This window comes from Tiliqua scincoides, chromosome 3, assembly GCF_035046505.1.
Source record: "Tiliqua scincoides isolate rTilSci1 chromosome 3, rTilSci1.hap2, whole genome shotgun sequence".
In the NCBI taxonomy this organism is placed as follows: Eukaryota; Metazoa; Chordata; class Lepidosauria; order Squamata; family Scincidae; genus Tiliqua; species Tiliqua scincoides.
The window spans coordinates 14,454,201-14,471,872 of NC_089823.1; the positions used below are offsets into that span (position 1 = coordinate 14,454,201).

General features: G+C 45.2%; 1 protein-coding gene across 1 annotated transcript in view; it reads left to right on the forward strand.

Moving 5' to 3' along the window:
- Positions 1–17,672, forward strand: part of AMOTL1 (angiomotin like 1) — a 73,611-nt gene that overhangs the window by 14,162 nt on the left and 41,777 nt on the right. The window contains exons 2-4 of the mRNA XM_066620731.1: positions 7,491–7,631; positions 9,744–10,653; positions 15,842–16,160. Of these exons, the coding sequence (XP_066476828.1) occupies positions 7,491–7,631; positions 9,744–10,653; positions 15,842–16,160 (1,370 nt within the window). The remainder of the gene's footprint in view (positions 1–7,490; positions 7,632–9,743; positions 10,654–15,841; positions 16,161–17,672) is intronic.

Consider the following 17,672-nt stretch of genomic DNA (forward strand, 5'->3'; position numbering starts at 1 on the left):
AGAGAAGGAAAACTCTGATCCCAAACCTCCACTGCCTTGTGGCTACATACAGTTATGGAAAAGGCTTCAGGAGTCAACCTCGAGGCAAAATCCGGAGCCGGAGTCCCTGAGGCAGTTCATGGCTGAAAACAGTCACGTTCTGGCAACTCCTGCGACGCCGCTGGAACCAACCGTATTGGCCTCTGCCTTTCCATTGGACCATTTCAGCGACGTGGAGAGGGGGGATTTGCTGCAATGGAGGGTAACAGTCTATCCTCCATATCTACTTTACCCAGGCTTCGCGCACTGGAGAGGACACTCTGTTCCAGAACCACTATTCAGAGCGCGATACCATAGTCTTATGAGACTGAAGGATGCCAACAAGATATAGCTTTGGATGTCCCCTTCCCCTGAGGAGACCTCCTGCGGCTTCCCAGCATCTGCAGGATATAACAGTCGCCATTTTGGCCTCACTGTACCTCCAAGTTCTGAGAAGCTTGGGATTGGGTTGTAAGGGCCCAGTCCTATCCAACTTTACAGCACCAGTGTAGCCATAATGCAACCCCGAGGTAAGGAAACAAATGTTCCCATACCTTGAGGAGACCTCTGGGACTGCCTCCCCACTGCAGGATGGAGCACACGCCCCATTGGTACGGCTGCACCGCACTGGAAAATTGGATAGGATTTGGCCCTAAGTCCTCAATGTATATACTGGTTCCATTCTAGCATTTTGTATGGAATTTGGAACATACATACCTTGAAACAATTGGCTTGCCTGCCCAGCATTATCATGTTTGCACAAATGTGCTTATGTAGCTATCCATTTCTTGGACATCTGTAACTTGGGGAGTCAGTGTAATGTTCTACCAGTCTTATAAGATTTCTGGAATTTTGATAGGCAAATTACTCATTTTATTTTAAATTACTTTCCTACCCTATCTTCAAAGATTTGTATACAAAAATGAAAACATGAAAGGCATCTTAAAAAGATCTTTGTCCTCCTGGACCCTGTAGTTGATCTGCCAGAGAATCTATACTTGCACATAAAGTAGGCAAAGAATTAGAGAGAAAACTAATTTTAAATTTACTAAACTCCAAGAAAGAGAGAAATCTCTGGAGGTTTATAGAAATGCCTACTTCAGATGACTGGTTGACTCGTGTGGGGAACTGTGAAATTTAATTTACTCAGTGAGAGTGAAGGAAGATCAAAGAGAATGGATATATTTTTGTTTGCTGGTCATGATATTTGGGGACTCACAGAACTGAAAGACAGTAAGGCTATTTGGATATTTTGATATCGGTCATTTGTACTTGCCCCCCCCCAGTAGGCTACCCTGTGTGACTGTGATATAAAGACACTTATGCTCAATAAGCTGTTTTAGGGTATATCTACATCAGAGGTGGGAATAATTAAGGTTTGTGGGATCTACCAGTATAATGGAAATATTATTATTATGTTTATTACTACAAAATATGTATGTAGAGGATTTCCTCTATGGAGAACTCGTGCAAGGAAAGCGCCCTACAGGTAGAGTACAGCTGCAATACAAGGACATCTGCAAGAGGGATCTGAAGTGGACCTCAACAGGTGGGAAACCCTGGCCTCTGAGCAGCCCGCTTGGAGGCAGGCTGTGCAGCATGGCCTTTCCCAGTTTGAAGAGACACTTGGCCAACAGTCTGAGGCTAAGAGGCAAAGAAGGAAGGCCCATAACCAGGGACAGACTGCACCAGGGACAGACAGACCAGGGACAGACTGCACACCTGGAGTATTGTGTCCAGTTCTGGTCGCCGCATCTCAAAAAAGACATAGTGGAAATGGAAAAGGTGCAAAAGAGAGCGACTAAGATGATTACGGGGCTGGGGCACCTTCCTTATGAGGAAAGGCTACGGTGTTTGGGCCTCTTCAGGCTAGAAAAGAGACACTTGAGGGGGGACATGATTGAGACATACAAAATTATGCAGGGAATGGACAGAGTGGATAGGGAGATGCTCTTTACACTCTCACATAATACCAGAACGAGGGGACATCCACTAAAATTGAGTGTTGGGCGGGTTAGGACAGACAAAAGAAAATATTTCTTTACTCAGCGCGTGGTCGGTCTGTGGAACTCCTTGCCACAGGATGTGGTGCTGGCGTCTAGCCTAGACGCCTTTAAAAGGGGATTGGACAAGTTTCTGGAGGAAAAATCCATTATGGGGTACAAGCCATGATGTGTATGCGCAACCTCCTGATTTTAGAAATGGGTTATGTCAGAATACCAGATGTAGGGGAGGGCACCAGGATGAGGTCTCTTGTTATCTGGTGTGCTTCCTGGGGCATTTGGTGGGCCGCTGTGAGATACAGGAAGCTGGACTAGATGGGCCTATGGCCTGATCCAGTGGGGCTGTTCTTATGTTCTTATGTTATTATGCAGTTGCTCCCAGTGTGGAAGGGATTGTCACTCCCGAATTGGCCTTTTCAGCCACACTAGTCGCTGTTCCAGAACCACCTTTCAGAGCGCGATACCATAGTCTTTCGAGACTGAAGGTTGCCAACAACTACAAAATATGTATGTACCACTTCTCAATACAACATTTACAAAGCACTTTTGCATAGCAAAATACACTGAAAGTAGATTCTCTGTCCCAGAGGGCTCATAGTCTCAAAACTACTTCAACCCTCATGCCTATTGAACCAGTGGCATAGCTAAGGCATCTAGCACCCAGAGGCACAAAAATTTTAAACACCCTCCCATAAACAAAATCCAGTTTATCACCCCCTGGTTACACGGCCTCTAGGACATGATGCCTGGGCAATGTACCCCCCTTCCCCTTAGCTACATCACTGTATCAAAAAAGGAGTGGTGGGAAGAGAAATACAACCTCAGGAGGTGGAGCACCTCATGATCCATCTGAAGAGATAACCCCCTCCCCCATATAATGGCAGAGTTATTACAGGTGAATGATTCTAACACAAACACTCCGCAGTCAGCCAGCACAGCTGCAGGATGGCTTAAGCCAGTGGTTCCCAAGCTTTTTCGACTGGTGGCTCTCTTGACCTACTGAGCCATTGGCCACGGCTTCCCATTAGGGCTACAGCCCTATACATTGCATAGGGTGGCAGGTTTTTTGCAAGGATTCCATGGCTCCCCTGCCTGGTTTCTCCGGCTATCTGGGGAGCCATGGCTCACAATTTGGAAACCACTGGCCTAAGCAAAGGCCACCATATTTTATAGGTGAGGAACAATGTGGCAGAGAGATAAGTGATTAACATGAGGCCAGGCATGGCAGATAATTTTTTAAAAATTTATTATTCAGTATTTCTATGCCACTTTTCCACCACAAATCCACAAAGTGGTTTACAGAGAAAATAAAATGACTAACAGTATTTTTTGCTGTAATGAAAATATTGGAAGCCAGGAATCCTTGCTGCAAGTAGAGCAATCTGAATTCCATCCCATCCTCAAATTACAGGATTTCAGTCTTCTTCCCTCTTCTGCTGACCCCCCCCACTGCTTTTAGGAGGCTATGCCCCCCCCCCATTTGGATAAAATTGAGAATAACCAGGAGGTGCGGCTTATGGGTTTGATTAAGGGCTCCTCCTATCTTTCCTCCTATAATTCAAGCACTAGATCTGCCAGTACATCCTGGTCTACATTCCAGTCTACCTACATTACAAACCTGTCCAGCTTTGTAAGAGCCTTTCAGACCAGGCATGTGCATTTGATTAAGCTGGTTTGATTTGCTGTGTACAGTAAAAGCAATTAGCTAGCGAGAGTCTCTGTCACTAGTTTCCCACTGAATCAGCTGTATTTTATGAATTGGCCCCTTAATTCAGCTGTAGCCTATTTTCTCAGTTCACACCTACAGAGACCTTAACATACAGTAAAGTGCCCCGAGGCAGTAGGAGAGGCATCTCCCACCCACAGTGGCATCCTGACTAAAAGGATATGAGTCAGCCTGAGCTGGATTTACTTCTGTCTCTCCAGTAACTAACCGCAACTCTCATCACCATAATTTCTCAGTTTAAACTCAACAGTAAAAGAGTGAAATGATAGGCTGTTGCAATGGGAAAAGTGTAGGGAGTGGAAAGGGATCGGTGGCGTCCCTAGGATTCGTGTCACCCAGTGTGGGAGGCCTGCGTGTCACCCCATGCAGTGAGCGCGGCAACGCCCCAGGTGGTGGGCGTGGTGATGTACCATCGCCCCGCCTCCACTGGTTTTTTGGCTGTACCTTCTGTTAGAACACAGATATTTCAATGTGGTTTGTTTCATTGCATTCTGCATGAAATTACACATTGATTGATATATAACATGATGGTATTATTCCTCCAAATTCTGATTTTAGTGATTTTGAAAACTTGTAGAGTCACACAAACACACCCCTGTGTCAACTTACTAACACCTTATTGCAGCAGTTCTCAAACTTTTAGCACTGGGGCCCACTTTTTAGAATGCCAGTCTGTCCAGGACCCATTGGAAGAGATGTCATGGCCAGAAGTGACATCATCAAGCAAATTAAAATAAATAATTATAAATAATTAAATTAAAAGATATAATTAAATAAGGGGGAGCCAGTCCTGTTCCACCAAGTGAATCTACTCTGAAGTAAGTCCTGTTGTGGTCAATGGGGCTTAATCTCAGGAAAGTGTGGGTAGGATTGCAGCCTGTGAGCCCAATCCTATGCATGTCTACTCTGAAGTAAGTCCTATAGTGGTCAATGGAGCTTACTCTGTAGTCTTCCTGCAATAACACCCCCCCCCCCCCAAAAAAAAAAGAATCAGTGAGATTTCCAGCCCTCCCAGTGCCCAGTTTAAAGTCCTCCTATTTCAGGCATATCAAGATAGACCCACCTGGCTTTTCAAGTGCAGAATAGAAAACATCCCCCCTACCAGTTCAAGCCTCTTTTTTGTCCTTTTTAGTGTGGGGGGGGCCCTGCCTTCTGGAGCATTTGTTGCACTCCAGCTGCATCGGATTGGGACCATTCTGGTGTCCTTGCATTCCCCTTTGCCTGGCCTGACCACCAGCCAAGGCATGTCTGCCTACTTGTGAGTGAACACGACGGTGAGGCTGCCTCACTTTCCATAGGGCTTAATAGACTTGCAGCTGGGAGGGAGGGACCTTCTTGGGTGTTTTTTTGGGGCTGCATTCATTGGATCAGGACCATTCTGGTGTTGTTGGATTCCTCTCAGCCTGCCCTTTCCGGTGTACTATGGCAAGTATGCCTACTCGCGAGTAAACGCGTGATACGGCTCACTTTCACTTTCAATAGGGCTCCATGCATTTTTTCCTTCCGGTTTTTTGGCCATAACTTTTGAAGGAAAGGAGCTATTTCAATTCTGTTTTTTGCATTGCACTCCGCTGGACATTCTACATCCAAAGGTTTATAGCATGATGTGGTAGCTCCTAAAGCCACGATTTTAGCGCATCACCCCCCGGCGCGTCACCCGGTGCAGCCCGCACCCCCCACACACCCCTAGCCACGCCACTGAAAGGGATGATTCTCTGTTAGGGTTTAGGCTTCCAGTTGTTTCTGTATTGTAACAATATCATCCCATATTTCAGGCCAACTTGGGGCCCAATCCTATCCAATTTTCTAGCACCAGTGCAGTCACAATGCAGCCCCAAGGTAAGGGGACAAATATTCCCATATCTTGAGGAGGCCTTAGTGACTGCCTCTCCACTGGAGAATGTAGTGCATGCCCCATTGGCACAGCTGTACCAGCACTGGAAAATTGGATAGGATTGGGCTCCTGGGCCCCAAGATATGCATGTGTCTATGCTGCCCGCCCATCATGTGGAAGTGTAGGAAGCTTTACTGCACTGTTTTGAACATTAATGCACATATATTAGACTTCTGGTATTAATTTTCAAATCACACCATTTTAAAAGCATGTAAATCAAGACTGTGTAAATGGAGAGGTGCCTATATTGACATATGTTAACAAAGGGATACCATAATGTATAAAATTTGTCTGGCTCAGTTATTTTTTTAGGCCAATGGATCTGATGTGTCAGTTTCTCAGATAACATGGTATGCCATTTTCTCTAATACCAAAGATCTACAGAAAGCATGTCAGATTATTTTCCCTGCGTGGCTATTTCCATTTCTGCTGATGTGAGCGTGATGGTCATTGGATCCTTGTGTAACATGTCCTTATTTATGCCTTCGAAAATAGATAGTAGAGCTGGTTTAGGGTCCTAGACTATATTTTGCCTAGTGATTTTGACATGCGTATTTTTTAAAGATTGTGTTACAACTCCCATGTTTCCACTGCATGCAGTAGAATGAATCTTATTCTGGTCAGCTTCGGTAGCCCTCTGGACGAGCAGTTTTGGTGATTTGGGACATGATATTATTGTGCAGATGTGAGAAATATTTTTAAAATTCAGTTTTTCTTGTGAAAATGGTATCTGGCTTGTATGAAAGACTTGTGTGTTATTTCGAGAGGCACTGCTCTGGTGAAAAGCTTTTGTTTGAGAAAAGACTACATATGGAGAACTATATAGTGGTAGAAGGAGAGGGGGTGTGTATGAGAGAGAGAGAGAGAGAGAGAGAGAGAGAGAGAGAGAGAGAGAGAGAGAGAGAGGCAGATAGACATAATGTACTTGTGTTGTTTGTTTTCACTGTTATTCAAAAGTGCATGGTGTAAATGCAGTCATTATGTGGTTCAATATAGCAGTATGACTTTGGATTAAAATTCTAAGGTCTCCCAAATTTCTGTGAGCACTAAGCTGCCTAACTCAAGGCTGTCATGTCTAGGCTGATCCTCATTTTGCTGCTCAGACTCATATACATCCAATATACCTTCTCATTTTCCTCACCTTCTCCCACTAGAGTGTATTTCAATTACCGTAAGTAACCAAGTCAAATTTTGCTGTGATCTACTATGGAAAATAAGGTAGCCCTTGGTGAAGATGGCTAATTTCTACTTTCAGGACTGGTCCTACTATTAATCAAAGGCTGCAATCCTAACCACACTTTTCTGAGAGTGAGCCCCATTGAACAAAATAGAACTTACTTCTGAGTAGACCTGGTTAGAATTGTGCCCAAAGTGAGGCAACCCAACTCAGGCAACAGATTTGGGGTATAATGAAAGGGCAAATTGTCAATTTATTTGTTGTATTATTGCACTTTTACCATCGGGCTTCCATTTTGGGATTCCTGTTAGGATAGGGGATTACCATTTGGGGGTACCATTTGTGTTTCCTACCTCAGTTTTCAAAATTTTGGGCTGCCTCTAGCTCATGTTCATAATCTCTAGGACTTTCTCTGTACTGCAGTTCTGTGGAATGTGTGTGCCACATTCTTTCTGGGGAAAAAGAATTTTGCATGCAATCTGGTGTGCTGGTGGACACCCGAAATTATGTGAATTGCAAGAAGTACATATGCATCAGATGTTGCCCCAGAGCTGCTTTGAGAATCAACCAGTATTTCTTAAAAAAATTATTCAGAAGCCACAAACATGAATCACCACAGGAATTGTTTTCAGGTGAGTAGTTGATTGAGAAACACTTTTTCTTTCTCTATAGGCCCCGCCTCAATTTGCTATACCTCCAGCACTCCCACCCAGTTACTGGGAGAAATTGGCTGTCTTTACACAGATCCCCAGCTGTTTGGCAGCAGACAAGATGGTTCCCCGTTAATGGTAGAGGTGATCAGTGGTATTGAAGGTGAGTTCCCATGCTTGTAAATCTAAACCAGTTCCTTTCCCAGTTGCTGTAATATTTCCAGATGGTAGTTTCTTGAGAAATGACTTTCTTTTGACCCTTGGTTGACAACTAGTATTTCTGGCAGGCTGCTATGAATGGGAGCTAATGGGTGAAGCCTATTTCTCCCAAAGTGTTCTGCCAGGAAAGCCTGGCATCCCTTCCCCCAGCTCTTCTATCTTCCTTCAGACAGTATGCCCTGCATGGTTTGTGCGAACCATAAAAGAATCCACACTGTAGTCTGAGCCTCCAAATCTACAGGAGAAAAACTATGCTATAGAGCTCCTTGTCTGTTGTCATTTTTCATGCACATAAATTCAATCTCATCTCCACAACAACGTCTGAGGTCAGAATGACAACCATAACTGTGATTTGTCAGTTGTTTGTGAATTCAGATATGACACCAAACCATTGTGCAAACTGAGGTTTGCAAACCAACCTAAAACTCTGGTTTGATATCCTGGTTTGGCAGTCTCTCACAAAGGCCACTTTGCCATTCAAAAAAACTGAAAAGAGAAAGTTATTATGGATACTCACACACATACACACAGTTTTGCCAAATTCCCATTCCAAGCTTCATATAGAGAACTAAGGCCTTCTTTAAGCTAATTAGTTCCCTTGGCGCAAACCCCGGCCCGCTCTAGCAGCATTGACCACTAGCACTAATGGAAAGGTAACCAATAGGTAGCTGGCCTGTGGGGCTGCAGCGTCCCTCCTCCCAGTTCTCCACCACTCAGCAGTCTCCATTCAGTTAGTTTACCAGTCAGTCAATTAGTTTGTTAGCCAGTCCACCAGTTTGTTAGTCAGTTCGCCAGTCAATCAATCAACCTACCAGTTTGCTAGTGAGTCCTTTAGTCCATCTACCAGTCAATCAGTTAGTCCCTTTCTTTCTTTCTTTCTTTCTTTCTTTCTTTCTTTCTTTCTTTCTTTCTTTCTTTCTTTCTTTCTTTCTTTCTTTCTTTCTTTCTTTCTTTCTTTCTTTCTTTCTTTCTTCTGCCTACACCCTCCTTCCTCCAGGTGCTGCTTTTATCCCTGAAGGCCTTATTGCCTTCAAGTGTTGCCTTCAGCACACTCACTGCATTCTAATGTCCTGGTGTTAACCCCATGCTTCGCAGACCTGTGATGTCATTAGGCAAGAAGTTGTGTCATTAAATAGGTCATAACCAGAAATAAGCACTTTTTTCTCACTTAGGAACATATTAGCTGCAAATGACAGAATAGAAAATATGCAAATCTTGATCATATTTCAAGATATAGCAGAGCCTGCTATATCATGCCGGCTGCCTTTTCAGCAGTAGCACCGCAGCACTGCTCAGCAGCTGAGAGCCCGAGGGCTGTGTAAAAAGCTTCTGCGGGCCACATCCAGCCCCCGAGCCTTATGCCCTATCTCCTCTAGGCATGTTTCCACCACACACACAAACATTTAAGAAATGAAGGATTAGTGCTGTGCAATAGTTGGAGACCCTGTGGAAAGATGGGGAAAGTGAAAGGGAGGGTCAGTTAGAAAAAAGACAATATTAATAGATGTGTCTTAAGAAGGTGCTTGAATGAATTACAGAGGAAGAGGCTAGGACAGTAAGTAGAAGAGCATTTCAGAGGTAGGGAGCTGCAAGGGGCACAGAGGCAGTAAAGAGGGCAATTTTAGGTTTAACCAGCAATATGGTATGTGCAGAGTGAAGGATTTGAAAAGGAATTTAGACAGAGAGAAGAAAATATAGATATATTGAAATGAAACCGTAGAGGCCTTTTGATAGTAAGTGCAAGAAGTCTAAAATGAAGGCTAGAGGAGACTTCTCTTCTCAGCTTATTTAATTTTTCACACATGTATGCATGCCATCTTTTGTCCAGTGGTCTCAGCACGACTTTTATGGGCCTCTTCCATTTTATCCTCACTACGTCCTTAGGATTCAGTTTAGACTGGGAGACTATGAGCATATCCCACAAGCAGGCCTTCATGGCTGAGGTGGGCAATTGGATAATGAATGGGAAAAGAAATGAAAGGTCCCTAAATTCTTTCTTAGCCATAATTCAAGCCTTTACTCTCCAACCTTCACTCTCTCATCTCTTTCTCTGCAGCTGACGACTCTCTTTGCAACTTCCACTCTCCAAACTTCCTCCAGGACTCAGAGGTGGAAATGAGAGGTTCAGAGGATGTTGCACCTGGCACTGTGTTACAGCGGTTAATCCAGGAGCTTCGCTATGGCAACCCCAATGAGAACATGAACCTGCTGGCCATTCAGCACCAGGCAACGGGAAGTGCGGGACCTTCCAACTCCACTGCCGGCACACTTTCTTCTTCCACAGAAAACCTTGTGCTGGAAGACTCACAAATGGTCCAGCAGTCACCACGCCAGGAACCACAGGGCCAGGAGCATCAGGGGGACAATTCGGTGATGGAGAAGCAGTCCAGGGGCTCCCAGCCTCAGCAGAACAATGAGGAACTTCCGACTTATGAAGAGGCCAAAGCCCAGTCCCAGTTTTTCAGAGGCCAGCAGCCCGCTACTGTTGGACCAAGTTTCTTCGTGGCTGGCACCTCATGTCCAAAATCTAGAACAGAAGGGAGACCTACTTTGGCTCGAGCCAACAGTGGACAAGCACATAAAGACGAAGCACTTAAGGAACTCAAGCAGGGTCATGTGAGGTCCCTAAGCGAGAGAATCATGCAGCTGTCTTTGGAGAGGAATGGTGCAAAGCAGCATCCCCCCACCATAGGAAAAAGCAAAGGTTTCAAAACTGATGGGTCATCCCCTTCTCAGGTGACTGGCAAAGGTGTGGATCCGAGGGGGCCACCACCAGACTATCCATACAAAAGCAAGCAAGTGGTCTCCCCAGTGTGCAAAACCCAGGAGCAAGGAATGTTTTTTAATGACCAGAATCCTGGAATGCTCCCAGAGGCTGTGAAGCCCTCTTATTCTGCCCCACAGCCAGCTAGGACTGACGTGGCTGTTGTCCGATACCAACCTCCCCCAGAATATGGTGTGAGCAGGTAATTTTGAAATACTGCCATTTTCTTTCTTTCACTCCATCTTCAAGGAGAGTTTTGAAAATTTGAAGTGTGCCATTAAGGGCATCTTACAGCAATCTAGGAACTCACTTCTCTGTTTCAAAATAGTGATTGCAGGGATGGGAAGTGCTTTCAGAGAAGCAGTGGGGTGGTGCTTAAGCCTTTTCTCACCTAATTTTTTTGCTCCCTTAAACTTCCCTTATCCCCTGCATCTTTTCCCTACTTGATATAGCAAATCAGAGGGGATCATAGTGGAGAAGGAGCAGAGTAGTGCTTAATCCTGTACTTGCTGCTTCTCCCCTGCAAAGTGCCTTCAGAGGAGAAAGTGTTGGGTGTATTGAATCACACTATTATTTCAGGTGGGGCAATGGGAAGTAACCTGTGTGAACAGAGTGTTCAGATCAACCCTGTAATGTTTTGTAGTGTGAGCTGAGCTGAAGTGTCCTCCATTCCCCCTGTCCAAACATCACAACCTCATTTTTAGCAAGCAAAATGGAGAAGGCCAGAATAGCAATTTCTATGGGAGATTAAGTGTCAGTGTGATTCCTCCCAGTCCTGCCAGCTCACTTAACTGGAAGTTGCATTTTTTCCCCAGAAGCCCCCTTGGGATGACACTAGGTGATGATATAGCGTAATTCAGAGGGGCCTTGGGGAGGGAAATGATGGCTTTCAGTTGTTTTAAATTAACGTTTTTGGAAACATACAAAAGTCTAAACAGAAATGCCACAGAGTCCATAAAAAGGAATAATTATCTAGAACACATAAATCTAAAAAAATAAGGGCTCCAAGAACATCTAAACATATACGTATCTGTATGTATAATTTGTTGTATTATACAAAACAAAAAATAACATAGTGGTATAGATTTTTCCTTGGCTTTTGAAAAACAAATAAAAATACAATCTGTCTCTTTGCACTATGTATCCTAATTACAAACAATCAGTGCAGGAAAATATATATTTACAGCATGATAGTCAGTGGCATCACTAGGGTTTCTGTCAGCCAGTGTGGGAGGCCAGTGTGTCACCCCCATGATGGCCCACCTCCTATGCAGTGGGCGGGGCAATGCCCCTGGTGGTGGGCGTGGTGATTCACCATTGCCCTATCCCTGCTGGTTTTTTGGATGTAACCTTTGATAGAATAGAGATATTTCAACATGGTTTGTTTCACTGCATTCTACATGAAATTATGCATTGATTGATATATCACATTATGGTATTATACTAAAATACCATGATTTTAAAAATGTTTGGCTTGTCGTCGTATCAGTCCCCCCAAGCGCATCACCTGGTATGGCCTCCACTCCCCACACCCCTTAGCAACACCACTGATGATAGTACTATAGAAATTATAACTCTCTGTTAACACCTTCCCCCTGTTTAACTTCTAACAAACTACAAATCTAATTATTATTAATAATATAGAAAAATAACAGTCCGTTCACTCCTAAGTGTTTCTCAAAATGATACCATAGGAAATGGGCCTTTTTTGGCTCATGGTCTCTTGGCTGTTGGTTTTGTGTTCCTGAAGCATAGGGAATGACATTTGCCTTCTGTTCTACCTACGTATGTTTTGAATCTCCAACAAAAATACAGCAGAAGTTTGAGTGTTCTTCAAGCCAAAAAGTTATGTCTAGGGGCAGTCTAAAATGGTTGTGGTGTTTTTTTTGTGTGTGTGTGTGTTTTTTTTTTTTAATTATGGTGTTAAAAAGGGCTGAAAGAAGTATTATGTGTTTTTATTCCAAATTAACATTTTAATCAATTTTAAAGCATTTTTATCAAAAAGTTATAATTTTAAAGTCATAATTTGTGTCTTTAAAAGAAAAGCAAAAAATCCCTGTTTGTGTAAGCAAAGCAGTCACTCAGGAATGGGAAAGGAAAACAGGGTCAGGTTTGGGTTATAGTCTCAGGAAGTTGTAAGAGGATTCCATACACAATATTCCTTTCTGGCTGGGCTTTTGCAGGTGTCGGGCACATGGAACATAAGAAACATAAGAGCATAAGAAGAGTCCTGCTGGGTCAGGTCATGGGCCCATCTAGTTTAGCTTCCTGTATCTCAGATGGATTCGGTGCACTTGACACATGCAAGCTATGCAGGGAATGTGACACATTGCCTCAAATCCTAAGAGCCAAACTAGCTGTGATATCATGAGGTGCATGATAGGGTCTCCCATGGCATTTAAAAAAGGCAAATGTAGCTATGGAGAGTGGGTGTTGAGAAGAGGGATGATATCAGATTCCCCCCCCCCCCAATAGTGGCAGCATCAATGTAAGAAAATGCCCCAGGGGAAGGGGTTAAAACTTCGCACCGGCACAGAAATCCCATTCTGAGTCTCCTTCCATGACTACTTTTGTCTTTAAAAAAACCCAGTGAGTAGTCCAACTGATTGGGGGAATCATAGCACATCATAGCACATGTCATTCATCTGCTCACCTTGGCAAAATGACTACTCGCCCTAGGTGAATGGTAGACTGCAAGGCTGCTGTGCAGCACTGACTGCTTATAAAATCCTTTGTGTTGTCCGGGCTGCCTCTCCTTGGATAAGGGTTGGTTGTTTTAAAAAATATTGTGCAAGAGGCTGGATGCATTTCATGGACAGGAGAGTCTGTTCTTTCTAAAATTGGCTTCCTTGCTACTCCTTGGTGCACTGATCACCTTGTAAGGCTTTGTGCTGGGCACTGTTATGTACACAACTGAAGAAGAGGCTTCAAAGGGAAACCTGGAACAAGTGTGGTTTGTAAAAAGGGGGAAAGAAACTTCATGCTGTGAAGCAGCTTACTAACAGCCACATATTGAAATGACCAATACAAATTACAAAGAAACGTTTGCTGTGAGAAACATTTTGGAGATTGTCTAGTTCATCTCTAATTTGTGCAGATAACAATACCGATTCTGAATTTGGACATAATGCAGAGCTTGGTTCTGTTCTGGCCCAAGAACAATTAACTCCTTACTAGATTCCTTTATCTTAACTACAAGCCATACTGTGCAGATGCAGCTGTTCACTGCTGCATGGTATATGGTGAGCAGTGGCAGGAGGACAGGATAGGCAGTGTACCAATAGCCAGGCTGGCAAGTGCCAGCAGTGAAGCGTGGGGTGGGGTGGGGTGGGTGGGTGGGCCACTGCAGTAGGTGCTCTGCATCACATGCAAGCCCTGTGATTGGCCCATGCAGTGCTCCTTCTTATAGGTCTCCCAGACAAGTGCACCTGTTTATGGTGATGCAGGTGTTACAGGCCAAATGAAGGGTTCTTTTCCTGCCTCCTGTTGTGGCTGGGTGGTTAAAGGGCCAGTGTGGAATAGCTGATGTGAGTTCTAGACCTGCCTCCCCCTATTCTGTTGTCCTTGCCATGTATGTTTCTGACCAGTCATGCAAAAGGTGAGTGCCTGTTACAAGGCTGCTGTTGTGGCATCAGGGCTTCTTCCAGCTGGTGGGTGTCCCCATATAGACTCTTACACTGGAGAGACTTTGTGTTTGATTCATGTGGCTGCCCTCTTCCACAAAAACTTTCTTTCTACCCTTGTTCTACACTACTCAAAATGTGTTCCTTGGATGTGTTTGTGTGTGTGTGTGTGGGATGAGGGGACTCACTGTAAATCCTGCAGGGATTCCTAGCAGCTTTACTTTTGCTCCCTTTGTTACTAGTAAGAGGTCTATATGCTGTGGCATCCTTGTGTTGTGCTGTGTTGTGTGGTGTGGTGTATGTGGTGTTAACTGGGGTGTTACTGAGAAGGATTGTGCCAGTGTTGCTTTGTCAGGAGAGGGTTGACCATTGGCCTTTGTCGCAGTAATATTGGTGCGCTGTGTGTGTGGCATTGTCAGGACAGACTTAAGATATGTAATGTTTTGGGGGCATCTTCCCATGGTTGGAGGTGATGTTTTTTGTTATGTTGCTCATTTGTAGTGATTGGCAGGGGAGGTGTCCCCCAAGCACTGGCCACTCATTGACCCTGCACCTGCCCCTTACTCAGTTCACTGTGGTGGCGCTTTTCTGGCTGCCAGTGTTGGGGCTGTTTAAACGCATTGAAGGGTTCCTTGGCTGTCCTACTTATGACACACAGAGAATGCATTGACTTCATGATGATGACACATGGAAGTCACCCAGATGACATGCTGATGTCAAGAGGCCACTGCATGGATAATGAGTCTGTGCTGGTGTTTGCATGGGAACTGGGATGTTACTGGGAAGGGCTGTGCCAGCATTGCTTTGCAAGAATAGGCTTGGCATTTGGCCTTTTTTGCACTGGCACTGGTGCACTGTTGAGGTGGCATTGCCAGGATGAGCTTAGGATATGCCAGACATTGCACTGCTTCAGTGGCGTAGCTAGAGGGGGTGCGAAGCATTACATTTTGCAGGGAGCCTCACTGCAGCATGCAAGTGGCCCCTCACCTCAGAGCCATTCCAGGCGGTGGGATCAAAACAGAGGCATATGCCTAGAATTTCATGGGATGGTTCTGATGGGGAGGGAGAGGTGCCACTTTCACGCTTAGCTCAGCATCTTAATAGGATTGGTCCCTAATTAGCTATCATCCGCTCACTTTTATCCCTTGTTAGCTTGTTCTCCTCTCTTTTGTTGACTCCCTCACTCTCAAAACTTTGTAAGGTCCTTGGGGCAGAGATCTTTCTCTCTGTGTCTTTCTTCCTCTCTCTTGTTTATGTTACTCTGTAAAAGTGTATGAGTTTTTAATAATAGTCATATGACTGAGATGATAGCCCTTGAGAACATTCTGCTTTGGATTGGGGGGGGGGGGGAGAGAAAAAGCCACCCTCCCAAATTGCTATCTCCAGCTCACAGTTTTGTTGTGTCCCTATGTTCTGCTCTTCTCTGGGCAACCATTGAGCTTCCCATAAGTACCCAAGAGAGCAGCATGTAGCATTGTTTCCAGGAGACTGATGGGAAGTTAAAATGGTGGCCAACCAAAGGAGTGCCACTGCCATCTCTCCTTTTGCTTCATTTCATTTCCCCCAAATTGCTGAAATGGGCCTCCACTGTAGCTGCCTGAATAGAACACTGAAATGGGGGGGGCAGGGGAGGGCATTTTGGGCTAGTCCTCAATATTAATAACAAATACAGTTAGCAACATTCACTTCTGGCAGGCACATTACCTCCACGCTACTCACACAACCCTTGGAAATCACTGGTCCAGTTAATCTTTGTGTCTCCTCCAGCCTTTTCCCTTCCAGCCGACAATGCCAGCCGTCTTTCCCACTGATGCCAGTGCAGCAGCAACACAGCCCAATGTCTTCACAAGCCTCCTCCATCACCGGATCTTTGCACTCTGCATCAATGCCGCCTCTTTCAATGGCCACAGCATCCCAGTCTCTGCCTACCACTCCACTGAGCCAGCAGCAACAACAGCCACTCACACCAGATGCATTTGCAATTGTGCAGAGAGCCCAGCAGATGGTGGAGATGCTGTCAGAAGACAATGAGGCCTTGCAGAAGGAGCTGGAAGGCTACTATGAGAAGGCGGACAAACTTCAGAAGGTACGCGATCCAGTCCAATGGAACAAAGCTTGTTTCCTTACACACACTTAAATTGTGATTTATTTATTTAAAAAAAACAAAAAAAAACCACCAGCAAGCTTGGTCCAGAGCTTGGAATGACAGTGCTTTCATCTGAAAAAAAAGATGGTAAATCCAACAGTGTTGTGCAAAGCTAACTCCAGTTGCTTCTGTGGCTCTTCAGGGACTCTTGACCTTGGGGAAGGGCTGTAGCTCAGGACTGGAACACATGAAAGTCTCAGGTTCATTCCCTGGCCTCTTCAGGTAGGGCTATGAATGACCCATGTCTGAAATCCTTGGAAGTGGCTGTAAGTTAGTATAGACCAGTGGTTCCCAAAGTCTTACACAGACTGTGGGACAGCTGTAAGTTTTTGTGGGAGCAGGGTGTGTGTGTGTGTGTGTGTGTTTGTGTGTGTGTGTGTGTGGCCCCCATAGTGCCATAACAACTGCTGTGCTACAGGGACCCAGGGACATTATAGCGTACCTGGGGGCATCCTGCAGCCTCCTGAAGGGTCCTGGAGGCTTGCAGCCCCCTCTGTGACCCTCCACACAGCCGTACGGAGCTTCAGTCTTGTATCAGAGCTTACATCTGGTTTGCGATCACAGATTGGAGCTCAGTGCAACCATGTAGATGGTCACAGAAGAGGTTGCAAGCCTCCAAGGCTCTCCAGGAGGCTGCAGGACGTCCCCAGGTATGTTACAATGTCCCTAGGCCCCCGCGGCACCATGATCACTGCAGTGCCATTGAAGACCCATTCCTGGGCCACTCTCCTTAAGGGAGAATGGCCCATTTTCAGTAGTGGTGGTTTCACTACTATTTCACTGGTGATTTGCGACCCACCAGTTTGGGAACCACTGGTATAGAGCAATGGTTCTCAAACTTCTACTCAGAAGTCTTTGCATGTCTAGGGGGATGGCAGCAATGTGATCTCCAGGTTCGTGCTGCTGCCAGGTACAGAAGGGCGGGTTTACTTACTGAACCCAATGCCAGCCTCTGGGGATGTGGGAAGCTCTGTGAACACTTCTACAGGGCTCCCCAAGCCTCATAATAAGTAAGAATTGTGATTGGCACCCACTTCCAGTATTCAATTGCAAAACCAGAAATGGGTTCTGATTGCAAGTTTTACTCTTTCTGAGGCTTGGGGAGACTGCAGAGACATCTGCAGGGCTCCCTCACATGCCCCGGAAGATGGCACTGAGTTTGGTAAGTTTAAAAAATGCCCTTCTGTCCCTGGCAGCAGCACGATCCTGAGGATCATGTTGCTGCCATCTCCCACCCCATCCCTTAAGGGGCCAGGGACAAATGCTTCCCTGGCTGTTGGGTCGTGACCCACTAGTTTGGGAACCACTGGTGTAGAATCTGTACACTGTACCAGTGGTGTAGCAAGGGGGTTTTTTAGAGGTCTTTTGGAGGATTCTAAGATACCCACTCAAGTTATGGTACTCAGGGCCTCAGAAGGTACCCAGTGTATGGAGGGGTGTTAAAAATTGTTT